The 17,261-nt window shown below is 42.1% G+C and overlaps 2 protein-coding genes across 2 annotated transcripts in view; one reads left to right on the forward strand and one right to left on the reverse strand.

Annotated features, from left to right (window-relative positions):
* The first annotated feature begins 378 nt into the window (after positions 1-378).
* LOC134095293 (sodium/potassium/calcium exchanger 1-like) lies at positions 379-13,741 on the forward strand. Its single transcript, XM_062548741.1, has 8 exons — positions 379-426; positions 682-1,512; positions 2,863-2,968; positions 8,603-8,715; positions 9,100-9,351; positions 10,986-11,075; positions 11,216-11,382; positions 12,036-13,741. Exons 1-8 carry the CDS (start codon positions 379-381, stop codon positions 12,283-12,285), a joined length of 1,857 nt encoding a protein of 618 aa, XP_062404725.1. The 3' UTR covers positions 12,286-13,741.
* Positions 13,742-14,545: 804 nt separating this feature from the next.
* The window catches only part of LOC134095471 (C-myc promoter-binding protein-like), a 45,197-nt gene continuing 42,481 nt past the window's right edge, over positions 14,546-17,261 (reverse strand). The window contains exons 32-33 of the mRNA XM_062549031.1: positions 17,081-17,145; positions 14,546-16,959 (exon numbers count right to left, since the gene is read on the reverse strand). Of these exons, the coding sequence (XP_062405015.1) occupies positions 16,823-16,959; positions 17,081-17,145 (202 nt within the window). The 3' untranslated portion in view covers positions 14,546-16,822. The remainder of the gene's footprint in view (positions 16,960-17,080; positions 17,146-17,261) is intronic.

A 17,261-nucleotide genomic window follows, 5' to 3' on the forward strand; every position in this document is an offset into this window, starting at 1 on the left:
TATGTGATTGGAACATACTATTTTCGAAACAACACGTCTGTAAAAAGATTGTTTTGATAGTTCATGTATGAAGGTATGTATGGCAATGACCTGAGACAGACCTGATAATCTGTACCTTGGCATTAATCGAGTCAGGAGGGATAATTGATAAGCCTCTGCATTTCATTTCCGACTCGAGGCGTATATTGTTTGACAGTGTAGTGTCATATTTACCGAAGTCGTCGTGACTACATAGACATCCGAGAGGCAAAGTAATTGCAACGAGTAGTCATAGCAACAGGTGCTTGCGTCTAGTCTCTTTCGACATTGAGGGACATCTTCAGCGTCAATGCGGCTGTGTGCGTGTGCATATGAGAGGACGATACTCTGTGCGTAACAATGATTCGTCCTCCTCCATACAAGTTTTCTCTGCTCCGTGTTCAACAGGTTGGTCTCGAGGAGAAGGATGAGTAGAGGATGCGTCAAAAGTCGGAGCTTGCTCGCGCCACCGGTCGCGTGCCATAGGGATGCTTCTGTCATTTGTCATCTGCATTGTTTCCAGGATATTGTATCTGACAGCCTTGAATCAACCATCTGACAATTGAAGAGAACAGGAAAATGTACACAAAGCCAAGAAACAGACTAAAGTGGGGGAGGACTGCTTGTCTTCTGTCTGGTCTTCTGATGTGTTGTGTGTACCAGCTCTCCCCGTGGCACCTGGAAAAAGAGGACAGAGAGGAGCGTTTGCTCTCCCGGGAGATGCGGCGATCCAATCCCAGGAGGATAGATGCGCCACCCCCGATGCCCACCAACATCACCATGGACATCACCAGGCAGTGCATCTTTGTGGAGCCCCTGCCCGTGCCACCTACCACACCCACTTCCAGCATAACCACCACCCCTGCCCCCACCACACCTCTGGCCCCGCCAGGGGATGCCCCGCACATGAAGGGCGAGTACCCCAAGGACCTGTTCTCAGTGGAAGACAGGCGAAGGGGCTGGGTGGTCCTCCATATCCTGGGCATGAGCTACATGTTTGTGGCGCTGGCCATTGTCTGCGACGAGTTCTTCGTGCCAGCGCTGGGCGTCATCACCGACAGGCTCGCCATCTCGGACGACGTCGCCGGCGCCACCTTCATGGCCGCCGGCGGCTCGGCGCCCGAGCTCTTCACCTCCCTCATCGGCGTCTTCATCTCGCACAGCAACGTGGGCATCGGCACCATCGTGGGCTCGGCCGTCTTCAACATCCTCTTCGTGATCGGCATGTGCGCGCTCTTCTCGCGCACGCTGCTGCACCTCACCTGGTGGCCGCTCTTCCGGGACGTGTCCTTCTACATCCTCAGCTTGCTGCTGCTCATCGTCTTCTTCCTGGACAGCACGATCCACTGGTGGGAGAGCGTCCTGCTGCTGCTGGCCTACGTGGCGTACGTGACGTTCATGAAGCACAACGCGGAGCTGGAGCAGATGTTCATGGAGCAGCTCAGAAAGCACCAGGGCATCGTCACCGCCATGGGCATGGAGGAGCCGGAGAAGGTAAGCCTGCCTGTCCTCACCTGGCCTTACCACTTGCTGTGCGCACACACACACACACACACACACACACACACACACACACGCACACACACACACATGCACACACACACACGCCCCCCCATACACACACACACACACACACACACAGCCACATTGCACAGACACTCAAAAAGTCACTGCCCAGCCACACACACACAGCCAAATGCACACACACTTTTCTAGACATGTACAAACACACACACACACACACACACACTGACAGACATATTTTAGGGTTTCCGATTTCCTTCACTGGCCATGCTGGCTCGGCAGGGAGAGAGAGAGTGAGTCAGACCTAAATTGGTTGTGAAAAAGCCTCATAAGGTGATGTGATGTGTGATGCTGAACAGAGATTCCGAGTTTTCTCAATGCGGGGTCTGCTCTCCTTTCATCTGGAGACATCAGAAACATCAGAGTATGTGTGAACATGTTCAGTCACATTCAAAATGATTCCTCCGCGTGCGTATTCATTACACCACTTGACCTGGTCAGGCAGGAGGGGGAGGGAGAGAGGGGAGTGGAGGGGGGTCCTTTGATGTTAGAAAAAGGAACAGGCTGCAGGTGTTACAGTAAGACTGATCTGGTGCTACAAATGTGTAGTAGAAATGTAGTATACTGTAATATGTATTGTGTGCAAATGCTCTTGAAACCAATTGTTCAACATCTTTTGAGGAGAATTTTTACTTTTCTACTTTTCATGATGTAATTATGTAGCCAACACCAGAAATGTGAAATATGTGTTGTGCATGTTTATGTTTTCGTATGTTTTTTGTCTTTACCGTGAGAGTTTGTAGTGTTTACTCTGTCACAAAAAAGCAGTACACAGGGCCACTTTGAATGCTATGTCAGAACATTAGAGACCCTGACTACTACACTGGTTCATAATTATGTTTTTCTCAAACAGCAGGAGAGTGAGCCTCCAGTGGAAGAGGTCAAAACTCCAGACCCACCCCAAAGAGAGAGCCTCACTCTGAAGGTAAAGGATTTGCCTGTGTGTTATATGTAAATAAACACAGTGAAAAATTAAATGGAATCATATATTGCATATCAGTAGTATATACAATATATATATGTGGCTGTACTGTATATCTTGCAGACATTGTATTTGACTAAGTTGCTGTTTGTGATTAGTTTACTTTTAAACTAAATGAAAATTTTCCAGCAGATCTTAAATGTTCCATAGAGAAGAGACTGTTACGTATTCCCCTTTTTAACAGCATGCATCCAAAACTTGAACTTTATGTCACTTCTGTCCTGTCCTGTCTGTCTGTCTCTCTTCATCTGTTTCCCTTTTGTCATCCCTCCGCCCAGGTGAAGCCAGCTTTGCAGCGTGGGGGAAGTACTGCATCACTGCACAACAGCACTATGAGAAACACCATATTCCAGTTGATGATACACACCCTAAATCCTCTGGAAGGTACAGTATAGTATGTACACAAGATGTGTGAATAATAGCAAAAAACACATCCATACATTTCCAGTGTTGTGACTCAGACACACTATTGTTGTAGTTATTTTGTCATTGTTTCATATTGTATTTAGTTTATTGAGAACTTGAAATGTTGTCTCATTTGGTGGGTACAGTAATAGAACAGACTTGTATGGTGTTGTTACCCCAGAGAGGTGGATACTCCTAAAGGCAGGAAAAGGCTGTCTATAGATATGATGATTGTCAAGAGGAGGACCGGTGATGTAGAATGTAGCCCAGTCTCGCGCACTACGAGCTACTGAGAGCAAATCAGATTAGACGTGTACAGACCCAAGTGTGTCAGTGTGTCTGACCATCTCTATGGAGTTTCTCTAGTGTACAGCATCTGTGTGTATGTGTGCGTGTATTTCATTCAGTGTATGCAAGGTTGCATGTGGTTACTGTTTCCTTTTTGGCGTGACACCCTGTGGCACAATTCTGTCTTATTTGACCTTTTGTGTCCTTGAAGGTTGGTCCCTTCAATTGGTCAGTGTGTCTGAGGCTTAATCAGCTTTTAACAGAGCTGATAAACTCTGGATGAGAGCCAGCCACCCACCATAGCACAATCTCTTTATCTAATGCCCTATCATAAACACACTGTCTGTGTCTGTATCTCTGCTTTTAAAGGTCTCTCACTCTCTTAATCATACACACACACACACACACACACGCTCGCACGCAAGCGCATGCACACACCAACACATATAACATGCATACAAAGTATACAAGACTATACATTAAACTCATAACCTTAAAGGGCAACCCTGGTCTAAGAGTAACCTCGGGTCTATTTTTAGAACATGCATTTAAAACCATAATACGATATAGCTGGGGGTTCCAGCACAGTGCCCGTGGTCAGATAGTCCGCAGGACGCCTATGGCGCACCTGCAGCGCACCCTCAAAAAATAGCCAGCAAGTTGCCTGCAGATCGCGTTCTAAAAACGTCCTCCATTGTGACATTTTTAATAGATATTTAATTATAGACCAGAACCATTTACGAATTGATGTAGCCATACAATTGTAACAATAATTTGATATTGGTGATACCTTACAAATTGTAGCTGAGCCTTTGGCTCCGAATCCCTTTCCCATTTATTCTTTGAACAAGAACGGAAGCGGAGCGCAAACATGCTGCTCGCATGCATAGATGGAATGGAAGCATATCCTTGCGTAAATTCTGTGGCCATTCCGTGTTCGTGCCATAGGGTTTGTGCATGATTGTTCAAGGACTGAAAAACAGTTGCTTCAGCTCACAGGCCTTTTCTCCTCTATGCTGCTTAGTGTAGCTATAGCACTGAATATATTGGATTACCTGGATTACCTGGCGAAAAACAAAACATGTTTTGTCAGATTATGGAGAGATTTCAGATGTACATTAACTGTAAAAGGGGTCTTCATAAGGAAGGGTGGTGTTGGTGATTGCTATTGAAATGTTTAAACTGAATTGTCCACTGAAATCAGAACTTAAACAGCCTCTGAATTATGAATAGTGGGTAATGCAAAAAAACGAATTTAAATTATTCATTGCACAAAAAGATTGCATTTTTTGTATGAAATGAACAAACTGAACAAAAATGTTGATAGTTTGCATATGGATATTGAAGTATTGAAAATCAGATGAAACAGTTAATGATAATTGAAATGTAAACATGTTGGATTCCCTGGTTTCCCCAGGAAAATGTTGCATTGTGTTTTAGTACTAATGTCTGTATTGACGACCCCAAAATTCATTAAAAAAAATCCCATATTATTTAGGAGGACTACCCTCGAAAAGACTACTATGCATGTACATTATGATTCTATTCTATTCTAAGTATTTTGTATCTGAATAACAACTCTATGGAGGCTCTGCGTTCAGAGAGACCACAAAGACCAATGATGTATAATTGAATGCGGTTCATTCAGATGTATTGCCCAGACATTTATAGAGCATCTCTCTCCTCAGAGGCCATGTTTGGCCGTGAGTTAAGAGTTCCCTCCAGAAAAGACAGGAGAGGTAAGGAGGACTCCGCTCAGGAGCTCGGATTCATCTGCCGTTCAGAATATCTCAGATCATCACCGCATGCTGATGAATGTCTCTAAATAGTGTTAATTTCAACAAGTCATCCAGGTAGTGAGTGAGTTTGACTCTCACCTACCTTGCTTCACTGTTGAGTGTAAGCACTCATGTTGTCTAGATTCCACACAGTTGTTGTGTAGCTGTGGTCAGCTCTGACCCAGGTCATCACTGATGCTTGATTTGCACTTGGTCATTGCATGCATGCGTTGGCTTTCCATATTCCCTCTCCCTGCATGCTGTGGATATACTGCATGCTACACACATCATTTTCACGCTCCACCGGCCCAGTCTCTCTGTGGTTTTTCCAAGAGGAACTCTTTTTTTTAATCATCTGAGCGATTATTTGATAGATTATTTTTTTTGTGTGAAATGGGGAATACAATCTATCCATCTAATTTCTCTTAGTGATGGCGATTAATGGGGAAGTTAGGCCAACAAGTTCAACCAAGGCCAAAGGTAAGGGGAGGCTGACTGAGTGTATGACGGTGTGTTCCCATGTGATAATGGAGATTTTGTGTGTTTTAGATGTTTTAGATGCTTTTTATAGTTTTGAACACTTGTGACAACTGTGGGTGATGTACATGCAGGTTTAAGCTGGTAATTACTTTTTATCAGAGGATAGTGAGTGACTAAATTTTGAAGGCACTTATTGGGGTTAACAGTCCATTAGACAACCAGGGTTTAAAAGCCTGCAAAAAAAAAAAAAACAGATGAAAGTGGCTTTTATCTTTTATCCGTTTTATTTTGTGCATTAGACAGTTGGACCATTAGTCTGAAAATATCTGCACTGACAGCCTGTGTTAATAATGCAGCACACGCCACTAGTTGGGAAAGTGTCTGAGGAACCATATTGAAGGGGAAGCTGAGTAACAGTAACACCATTGAAATTCCAACCATTTGTGAAGATGTGTGTGATGGTGTATGTGTGTGTGTGTGTGTGTGTGTGTGTGTGTGTGTGTGTGTGTGTGTGTGTGTGTGTGTGTGTGTGTGTGTGTGTGTGTGTGTGTGTGTGTGTGTGTCTGTCTGTCTGTCTGTCTGTCTGTCTGTCTGTCTGTCTGTCTGTCTGTCTGTCTGTCTGTCTGTCTGTCTGTCTGTCTGTCTGTCTGTCTGTCTGTGTGTGTGTGTGTGTGTGTGTGTGTGTGTGTGTGTGTGTGTAAGAGAGAGAGAGAGAGAGAGAGAGAGAGAGAGAGAGAGAGAGAGAGCGAGAGAGAGAGAGAAGAATGAGCTTTGTCAATGATTATTCTGAGCTGTCAGCTCTCTTGCTCTAGGCAGGAAGTTCACACATTAGACATTGACACAGTTTTAAACTACTGTGTTTTCTGCCATGGCCAGTGTATCTCACGCTGACAATGTGATTTCAATTCGAGGGGGCCCTTCCTGCCATGCCGTGATAGCACTTAAAGTTGGCAGCCCTCGTCTTATACAGATTATGAAGAGCAGAAGGAGATCGCAGGACTTGAATTCAGGAACCAGCTGCAGAGCGTAATGATGGGCCTACAAAATGAAACCTCTCATGGGAGAAGAGATTGATGCAATTTGCATGGATGGGCAAGCCACATGAGACCAAATATTGACAAATGGCTGTGATACCGTATAATGAATACCAAATCTCAGGGCATCATAACAACAGGAAGCAGAGCATGTTGTACATGCACAATGTACAATATCGTTCAAAAGTTTGGGGTCTATTATAGACAGAATCACCATCTGAGATCAGTTGCATTGTTTTTAATCAGGGCAGCAGTTTTCAAATGACATTATGTGCTCTCCAATTATCTCCAGGGTTTCTCAGTTAGCCATTTAAAATGGTAGCAGATTAGTAAACATAATGTTGTGCCTTTTGAACATCGGATGAATGGTTGCTGAAGATCAGCAATTTCAGTCATTTACAATATTAATGATGAAAACAAGGACATTTTTAAGTGACCCCAAACTTTTGAACGGTAGTGTCTATTGTTGATATTGCTGATTTGATACTGTAACACAATTGCTAGCAGTCTACAATAGGATTTGCTACAAACATGTTTTTGGTTACAAAAAGTGTTATCTGAAATGTTACCTGTACTGTCCTGTAGTACTTAGTTTAGTAGAAACTGATGTTCCATTTAAGCTATATATCAGCCAGTCTTGATCAGTAAATACTAGTTATATTTCAACATTATTCGATATTTCTTAATGCCACCACAATTTTACCTCCACCTTTTGGTTGTTAATCTGTAAATGTGCATATTCTCAGGTAAACGCAGGATGGTAACAGATAATCTTCAGGTGTCAAGGATCTTTCTTTAATATAAGAATTTTCTTCTTTGAGCCACGCATGGCATGAGTCTGTAGCAAATCGTTGAATTAAAGTGCTTGGTTTCCTCCCAATTTACATTCTAAGACACGGTTGTGTGATATGAATTGATGAGCATCAATCCGTGGCTTTTTGCTGTTTGCGTGGCGTGTGTGTGTGTCTCTAAGTGTTTGTTGGTGCATGTGTGTCTTGACCCTGTAATCAGGGGGCTATTCTGGTGTGGGGGGTAGGGGGCACTACACATGCTAATTTGGCTGTGGAGTGGCAAACGGGAAATTGCCTCGGGGTGAAGGGTTCTCTGTGCACGTCCGAGTGTCTGGCAGACTGAAAGAGTAGGTCATCAGCTTGTGATTAGCATGAACGCACACAAACACACACACACACACACACACACACACACACACACACACAGAAAGAGAGAGAGAGAAATACAAATGATTTGTGACATACAAACAGAGAAAGATGCTCTCTCTCTCTCTCTCTCTCTCTCTATCTCTCTCTCTCTCTCTCTCTCTCTCTCTCCCTCCCTCTCTATCTCCAATTTATACAAGAGAAAGAGAGGGATAGTGACTGGTTTGTTCCAGAGGAGAAAACAGTCATAATGCCACTCTAATCAGCAGACTACAGGCTGAGAGGCCAAGTAGAGGCAATCAGTGACAGGAATGTGCGTCAGGATTGAATAGCTATGACAGTTATCAACTTGAGCTGGACATGTGCGTAAATCGATCACTTCACAATCAATGTGTAGAAACCTGAATCAATGTCAGACCGCTTAAGTTAAATTCATATGTTATTGTCATAGCACTGGTATATGGTTGCTAGAGTATGATAGTGTTTGTGCTGAAAGGTGCCGTCAAAGGTTTTTGTTCTGAAAAATTGTCAATATGAAAATCTGAAATTCTTGAAGCTTTTTATACCTATGACCATGACACATCTGAATGAAGAATGTTGACAACTGACCAAAGCTCCTTTCTGCATTGTTTGAGATGTTTTTTTTAAATGAAGATTCACATACCACTGTCAAGAGAACATTTATATTTCCAGATTTGTTTTCTTCTGTTCTTTCCTCCTTTTTTTCTTTGATATTTCTGAAAGACCTGACCGTTAGCCTTTAAAAACTGCAGATAGAATACCAAGTGGAAATAGCTTGTAAATGTTGAAGGGATGTCCCATTTGTCCTTGTGAACTGATCAGATACAAACTGAATGTATGTTTTTGTTTGCCCAGAGACCCAAAAGACCCAGCCGGGCTCTGTCACAGTGCAGGTGACCCCACCACCTGAGCCCTCCACCTCTCAACCACCTAAACAGGAGGACAAGAAAGAAGCAGAGAAAGAGAAGGTAAACCACCTTAACACATGCACACACACACACAGACACACACACACACACACACACACACACACACACACAGACACGCACGCACGCACGCACGCACGCACGCACGCACGCACGCACACACACACACACACACACACACACACACACACACACACACACACACACACACACACACACACATTTTACTTTTCTCAATCTAACTCAATAAATTTGAGTTGGAGTTGGAGTACAGATAATTCAGTGTCTTTCCACTCAACTATCACTGTTTCTGTGCCAGTGGCTGCCTTGTCCAGTAACTTCCATCAAACCTCTATGGAATAATACATATTTTTTTCATTAACTAGTACCTGAATTACATGTAATACTGTATGTTATCTTGCTTAGGAGGCTGAAGATGCTGATTGTTCAGAAGACAGTGATGAGGACAGTGATGATGATGATGAGGATGACAGTGATGATGACGATGATGATGATGACGATGATGACGAAGATGAGGATAGTGAGGATGAAGAAGAAGAGAAAGATGAACCACTCTCGTTAGACTGGCCTGATACGGAGCGTAAGCAGGCCACCTATCTCTTCCTGCTGCCCATAGTCTTTCCCTTGTGGCTGACAATACCTGACGTACGCCGACCGGTAAGGAACCCAACAATCGAGCTACACCCATATACTGAAGCATGAATACAGTTTTTTTCAATCGCTAACAAGCGTTTGTCCATTCAGTTGACACATTTTCAAAACTCTAAACACAGTTAGCACAGCATCGGTCTTTTGTGGCCATACCATTCACACATTTCACATTGTTTTCACACAGTATGCAGTCAGTGAATACATTTTCACAATGCTTACATTTTCTTAACAGACAAACTATACCTCCCAACAAAATAATGGATCGTTTTTGCATTATTTTCGAATGTTAACACACAACATCCCACAATAGTTAACACAATATTCCAAACCTTAGATACAGTATAAAAACCTCTGTTTCTGCAATGTTATCAATTCAAAAGCAATATATCTCAGCTGATAATAAACAAACAATCGAATAATTGACACACAGATGATTTATGTTGGGTAAATTGGGCCAACCACAGCTGATTCCAGTCTATCTTAGACTCAGTGGCAGGGGTTATTGCTCTCTATTACATTGACACTTATACAGTGAAAAGAGGAGGTGATGTTTTTGGAAGCAGAAACTGAATAAGACAAATACCGTAATGTCTGGACGAGGAAGAGTAAGATTAAGGGGCCCAGGGAGAAGAGCAGGCCCAGTGAGAGATGCAGTGAGAGGTGCAGGAGCACTGAGAGGAGCAGGTGCAGAGATTAGACACAGTAATATTGTGCTTTTTGTTCACCCCCTTTTTATCTGGGCTTTTTGCTGTTGTTTTTTGTTCAGAATGCTCTTGTGTTTCATGGATATTTTGTTCACTGCAATGCTGTAAAACTTTTTCGGTTCTATCATAATCTACTGTAAACAGTTTATACTGCACCTCCTGTAGGCCTAGTGAACAGTAAAAAAAAAAAAAAAAAAAAAATTTGCTTTTTACTGGAATGTATTTGAATGTGGACATCTGGACATACAGTTCCCAACCAAGACATTTTGTGTAAAAATGCTGGATTGCATGTTTTGCATGCAAATACCTGTAAAACTGAAACATAAAAGTCTATGCAGTTTTTGTAATGTCAACAGTAGCCAGTATTTTGAAACCTAGTGTACTCTGATTGACTGCATGTATCTTGTGAAGTGAAAGCAAGTTTCATTCTTTGACAAAATAACTTAATTTTGAGTCAGGTTTCCAGTGTTTTGGTAAAGTTAGTGTGTGCAGAGAAATGACGAGTTAGTGTATATGTAACAAAATGTGGTGTAACAACATGGGATGTGCTTTTGAGAGGAAAATGATCCATTTGGCCAATTGTGTTTTGTAGGTGAGAGTCTGTGTTTAGAGTTTTGAAAAAGTGTCAAATGAATGGACAAACGCTTGTTAGCGATTGAAAAAAACTGTAAATTACACACTCTCAGACACACACATACACACACACACACGCATGCACGCACGCACGCACGCACGCACGCACGCACGCACGCACGCACGCACGCACGCACGCACGCACGCACGCACGCACGCACGCACGCACACACACACACACACACACACACACACACATACACACACACACACACACACACACATTTGGCTAAACACTTTCTATTACAGTGTACTAAAACTATATCAGTAACTCTTTATCTCTCTGGTGCTGCATGTTTGTAGGCGTCAAAGAAATACTTTGTTGGGACCTTTTTGGGCTCTATCATGTGGATTGCTATATTTTCTTACCTCATGGTGTGGTGGGCTCATCAGGTCAGTGTACTGTTCAACTGCACATCTTCATCTAACCACGATTCAAATGGAGAGTATGCATTGTTTGTTTTTGTTTATATATTTCTGTTTTTGTTTATCTATTTGTTTATGTGTGTCTGTGTGTGCGCGCCTGCTTGTAGGTGGGTGAGACCATTGGCATCTCAGAAGAGATTATGGGATTGACCATCCTGGCGGCGGGCACCTCCATCCCTGACCTCATCACCAGTGTGATAGTAGCACGCAAGGGCTTGGGCGACATGGCTGTGTCCAGCTCTGTGGGCTCCAACATTTTTGACATCACAGTGGGGTAGGAAAAAACACACATGCACGCACACACATACACACACACACACACACACACATCACATCACATCGTCAGAACGTAAAGCGCTTAGAATGTACATTTATATGTACAGAGGAACAAACATCTTCTGTATGAATGGTTGAATTTGTGCAACCATTCAATATTTTTCAATATGAACTGTGACTCTTTGAATGCACTTCAGGTGCAACCAGATCCAGACATTTTCATGGTTCATGTCAGCTCAGGTTATTAGAGCAACACTAAAGCACTTTTCCTCTGTTGTAAATGTTGAAGGGATGTCCCACTTTTTCCACTATTTGTTTATCCAGCAAATAACAGACAAGGTAGAATATGTTGCATGATTTTATGAAAGTATGATGTATTGCGACATAGAAGCAAGTCAAATTTGTAGTTTCTGATGTCTCATTTCATCGAACTACAGATACACTACCCCACCTCGTAAAAAGTCACATAGTGCGGTTATAGCCGATAGAGGGCCGCGAAGTGAAAGCAGAATTGCCTTTCATCCTGTTACGAGTTGATGAACCGCTGGAATGATTTTGGAAACATTATTTTAAGGTACGAAAAACTCTTTAGTGTTGCTTTAATATTAAACAACTAATAATAAGGAGACATGTGGTGTCGTGCCCATACAGGTTGCCCGTGCCATGGTTGCTGTACTCCCTGTCTCACGGTGGCAGTGCTGTACCCGTCAGGAGCAACGGCCTCTTCTGCGCCATCGTGCTTCTCTTTCTTATGCTGCTCTTCGTCATCATCTCCATCACGGCGAGTCGCTGGAAGATGAGCCAGCGCCTGGGCCTGAGCATGTTCATGCTCTACTTCCTCTTCCTGGTCCTGAGTGTTCTCCTCGAGAAGCGCATCATCCCCTGTCCTGTCTCTGTCTGACCGGTCTGACCGCACCAGGAGTCACCGGGCGACGTCTGTCCACAACATTATGCTATTGGAAGTTGAATGATGGGACGAAACGTCTTATTGGGCATCCATTACAAGAACAGGACAGTGGCACTTATGTACTGAATGGCTGTGATCTCACACCAGCAGTCAATAAAGCCATAAAGGAGAGAGACATTGTGAGAGAGCAATAGCTGCTTCTGAATCAGAGAAGAAATGCGTGATCACTATTGTTGGCCTTTGAGCTTACTGAGCATGCTGAACTGTGACTTCTGTTTCTATAGTACAGAGATCCCATTAAAGGTGGTTTGGAACTCAGAACTTTTTGAGCTGGACAAAAGTGTCAGAGAATAGTTAACTCACACGCACATACATACGCACACACACAATCTAGACATGGTCGAATCCAACTGAAACTAAATACAAACATGCAAGTGAAGGAAACATGCAAGGAATTCAGGATTGGGCACGGTTGTCTACTTTCTCTTCAATGTTACTTTCACCACTTGTCAAAAACATGTTGTCCACAGCTAATGCTCTGTGTATGGAAACAGACACGGGGGCACACTCTTGGGGCAGTGCATTAACTCTTGTGAAGTTTATTAAGATCAACTATAGAGAGACTTACTGTATGTGTCCACCATAAGAGTGCCTTCCAGCATCACACTGTGCTTCTGCGACAGTTTCACTCCCAAGGATCAGACTGGTGTGTAATCTGTTATATTCATTATATTGAACACAGGGTTATGGAGTCCCATTTATAGATATTGTTGTTATTCCATTCCATTTGGTTGTTTAAGGGAGCTGTTGTATGTTTAGTAACTGCAAGCAGAGAAATTATGTATGAAATATTTATACTCATTTAGCACAGATTTGGAGACTAGTCCTTTGGACAAGAACCGAAAGACTACTTCTGCATATACTGATCTGAGTGGTATATATACTGTTGTGAATGTTGTGTTTGCTCCATATACCCAGTGTTGAAATCTGAGAATAGAGACATGTACAGTTCCATGTATGGCCTAAAGGTTCTTCCTGGCACCAGAACACAAAGTTTCTTTTTGGCATGTTTGTACCCATGACCTGGTACCAAACAGTGACCTTAAAAAGAAAGATAAAATATGTGGAAATGGAAAGAGAAAGTGTGGCCTCTTCACAAACCTTTAAGGGCTTTTTGAATCTCATCTCAAGTGTGTTGTTAAGGCATTTTCAGAGCTCTCGATATAAAGCTATCACTCACCCAATATAAGCCATCGCTTGGTTGACAATATACAAGGGAACAGTAATGTGACTTGTCAAGAGAAAATGTGTTTGGGTTAGGAGTATTATGACTAATGCATTTTGAGGGAAAGATGACTATTAGATTGATGGCATATTAGAATAATATACACTGTCCTTAACAAATGAACAGTTTGTATCTTTTTTGTTATTGGGAGAAAGAATCTAATTAAAAAAAAACTAAAATGATAACTGTGTGTTTCTTTAAATGCAACTACAATCTCCTTGCACATAAGATCAAATGATCCGTAAACAAGATCACAATCACAACACTGTGCTCAGAAAAAGCTGATTTATTTACATCAGAGGAGCATATGGATCCAGCTCAGACCACATGATCCTAGTTTAGATCCAGCGATCCAACTGCTTGTTTACAGCACTGTAAACAGATTAAAGGCTTTATAAAAGATCATCTCTACAAAGCATAGATTAAAATATACATAGACCTAAGCAAATTAAAACATGTTTCCATTTTTTTTCTGAAACAAGAGAAATACATACAGTATGTAGTAACAGCAATTGAGAACCAACCTGGTTTACAGGAAATTTTCACAATTTCAGTTATTCCCTTTGTACATCTACATTTGAGAACTTCAAGTTTTGTATCGATACCTATTGACACCTCAGCATCTGATTCTCACTCTTGTGCAACAGTGTGACACCTTTCCACCAGTGGTGATGTCTACTAGTATGTCAATCAGTGATGTGGCCGGCTGTCATTGGACGCCTCCCAGGAGAGGACCACCTCCAGTGGCCATGACGTCATCCCAACAAGTAGTGAACCTTGCTGTCACCAAGATCACAAGATGTCCTTTAAGGACGATTCAAATGGAGGGAAAGTGTGGATTTTCTCACACCTATCACAGAAAGTCACAACGCTGACTCACAGATGGCGAGAGTACCGACAACAACCATCCAACTCTTGAGAACTTTACATAGTTCAAGTGAATGCATCAGAAAGCTACACCAGCAAGGCTCAAATTAAAAGATATATTCTCCTTTAACGATTATGGGTAGTTACAAACTACATTTTTTATAATGATCTCTCCCTTGATATGGCTCAGTCCTGTTGTAGTGGAGACAGTCACATATCTGACACATTTGAAATACTTGCGACATACAGTACTATGTCTCTTGAATATACAGTATAGCCTGGGTGTCTTGGGAGATGAGAAGTGCACAAAGCCCAAGTAAACAAATGTTTTCAAGCAACAAACAGCATATTATGGCTCAAATGGAAAGGCTCACATTAACACAAATGGGAGATTTTTTAACCTACTGTACTTGGCAAAAATGTTTTTAAAAATCTGACCTCCTCACCAATGCAGGTAAATGTAAATTCTTTGATTTAACCACATTGAGTGTAGAAAATTTGAAATCTGAAACAAACCAAAAGATTACATTACATCTCTTGTATATATTTTACCTCAAAGTGGTGATGTGTACTTCCTACACAGAGAGATAAGCAAAAAATATATCAGTTTGTGATAAGCTGAGCTATTAATTCATCCATTTGGATAGTCCTCATTTGGCAAATCACCATACCTTACTAGTTAAATTTACAGAGTAAGCTATAAAAAAAACACATGGAAGTATCTAGACTAAAAAGCACCAGAGATTTGCTTGCTTTCCCACATTGTAAAAATAGTTGTCATGACATTGTCATTAGCCAATTATTGTAAAAGTGCCCTTTTGTGATAAATATACCAATAGACTTTTTTGGATGGAATATACATATTTACAGTATGTATTTGGTTTCCTAAACAAAAATAACATTACTATATGAATACTATACACTATCACAGGCACCAAGCCAAATGTAATGTTAGCAAACAACTCGTCGTGACCATTATCATTACATTTTTAACAATATTCTCCCAGTACCAATTTGAGTAAATACATTATGCTATGTTTAACCTATACCATGGCATTATTGTCAACCAGCAAGAGATTAATTCCTTAAATGTATGCGCCCATACCTTTGACCCAACTAGATGCTAGCACATTAGCTGACTAAAGCAAATCTGCTCGCAGTCACTTCACTGCATCTAACGCATGCACACTATCACACTCTTGAGTGTGTGTACTGTATTCCTTGGTGTGTCAGACTGTGTTATTCAGTCATACCAATAAAGGTTTTTGTGTTTAATGAAATGGAACACACAGTGTCGGAGCTTCTGTCGGGCATATTTGGCTCACTAACTAAAGCAGAACTCACAGCAGATAGGGTTGAGTGTAGGATGCAGTGTGGCTGTTGAGCAGCAGGTGTGACAGGACAGTATGAGTCCTGTGTAGCGTATCCCCTTTTCTTGATTGGATTGCTTGGTCTTACAACTGGCTAACATGCAAGAGCAGCATGATATATTCAATGTAAAACAAGTAAATTATCCATCTGTATACAATTCTCCATAATCTCAATATTCATAATCTCAACAATGGCTATAGAGGGACTTCAATACTGACCTAAATACTAGTGTATTATTTTCTGAACCATCCAGTCTGTAACAGAATAGGTAGTACATACTAAAAAGCAATTTTTCATTGACCAAACCTTTGATCAGCAGCACTTTAGGCATCTTCCCAAAAGTCTGTAGGAAACGTGTAACCATTAAGCTAAACATGGCCTTACAGAGAACTGTACATTCACCTCTCACTGAATCTCTATTTTGACAATAATCTCTGGCATCCCATCTGAGGGGAAGAGAGAGAGAGAGAGAGAGAGAGAGAGAGAGTGTGTGTGTGGGAGAGAGAGAGAGAAAGAGAGAGAGATACCATACAAACTTCAGGTCTAATGACACTGTGTGAAAGTGTCTCACCATCAGCTAAATAGATTCTTTAGTACCTATTCATAAATATGCAGTTTTGTATGGATAACTTTGACAATAGGCAAAATATTGCTGCTACCTTTTCTACTACATAGTCATGATGACAATATCATGAAAACATTCTTTAAATCCCCCCAAACTATCCTTGCATTTATAGTACATCACCATTTTAAAGAAACAAATTAGATGTGGCGTGTGGCATGACCTTCTGCTTTTTCCTTTTTTTGAAAACACAGCACTCTCTGTGGACAAGTTGCCATGCAGACTGATGAATGTGTAAGTACAGTACTTCCAGGTGAAAGGTCAGCGCTGTAAATATGACTGTTACTTCTATACTCTTTGATATGAGTGTGTAGTGATGTGCTGGAGTCTCCAGCTATGGTGTAGTAGAGGTTTGGGGGGGGGGGGGGCGAGGGAGCGTGGGGTGTTCAGAGATAAGGCTCTCCAAAGGTTTTTCTGCACTCCATGACCCCTGTGCTGGGGGGCCGGTCGGAGTTATGAGTGAGCTTGACCTGAGCTGGAGATAGACGGTCATACGCCAGCTTATACTCCCGGTCAAACGCATCTAGGAGAAGGAGAGGGAGACTAGTTATACGTAAACAGCGGCAAACCACTGAGCTCTGAACAACTGTTCTTCTAAATTCCAAATCCGGCCATCATTTGATCCGACAGGGCCAGCCACTCACCAATGTCAATGCTGTCTTTGCCCAGAGCGACCAGAGATAAGAAGAGGATATCCCTGTACAGACTCCTGGAGACAGACAGAGTTAAAAGTTATTACCAAGTTTTCTCTCTAGGAGACAGAGAGAGAGAGAGAGAGAGAGAGAGAGAGAGAGAGAGAGAGAGAGAGAGACAGAGAGAGTGAGA

Source organism: Sardina pilchardus, chromosome 11, assembly GCF_963854185.1.
Source record: "Sardina pilchardus chromosome 11, fSarPil1.1, whole genome shotgun sequence".
NCBI lineage: Eukaryota > Metazoa > Chordata > Actinopteri > Clupeiformes > Clupeidae > Sardina > Sardina pilchardus.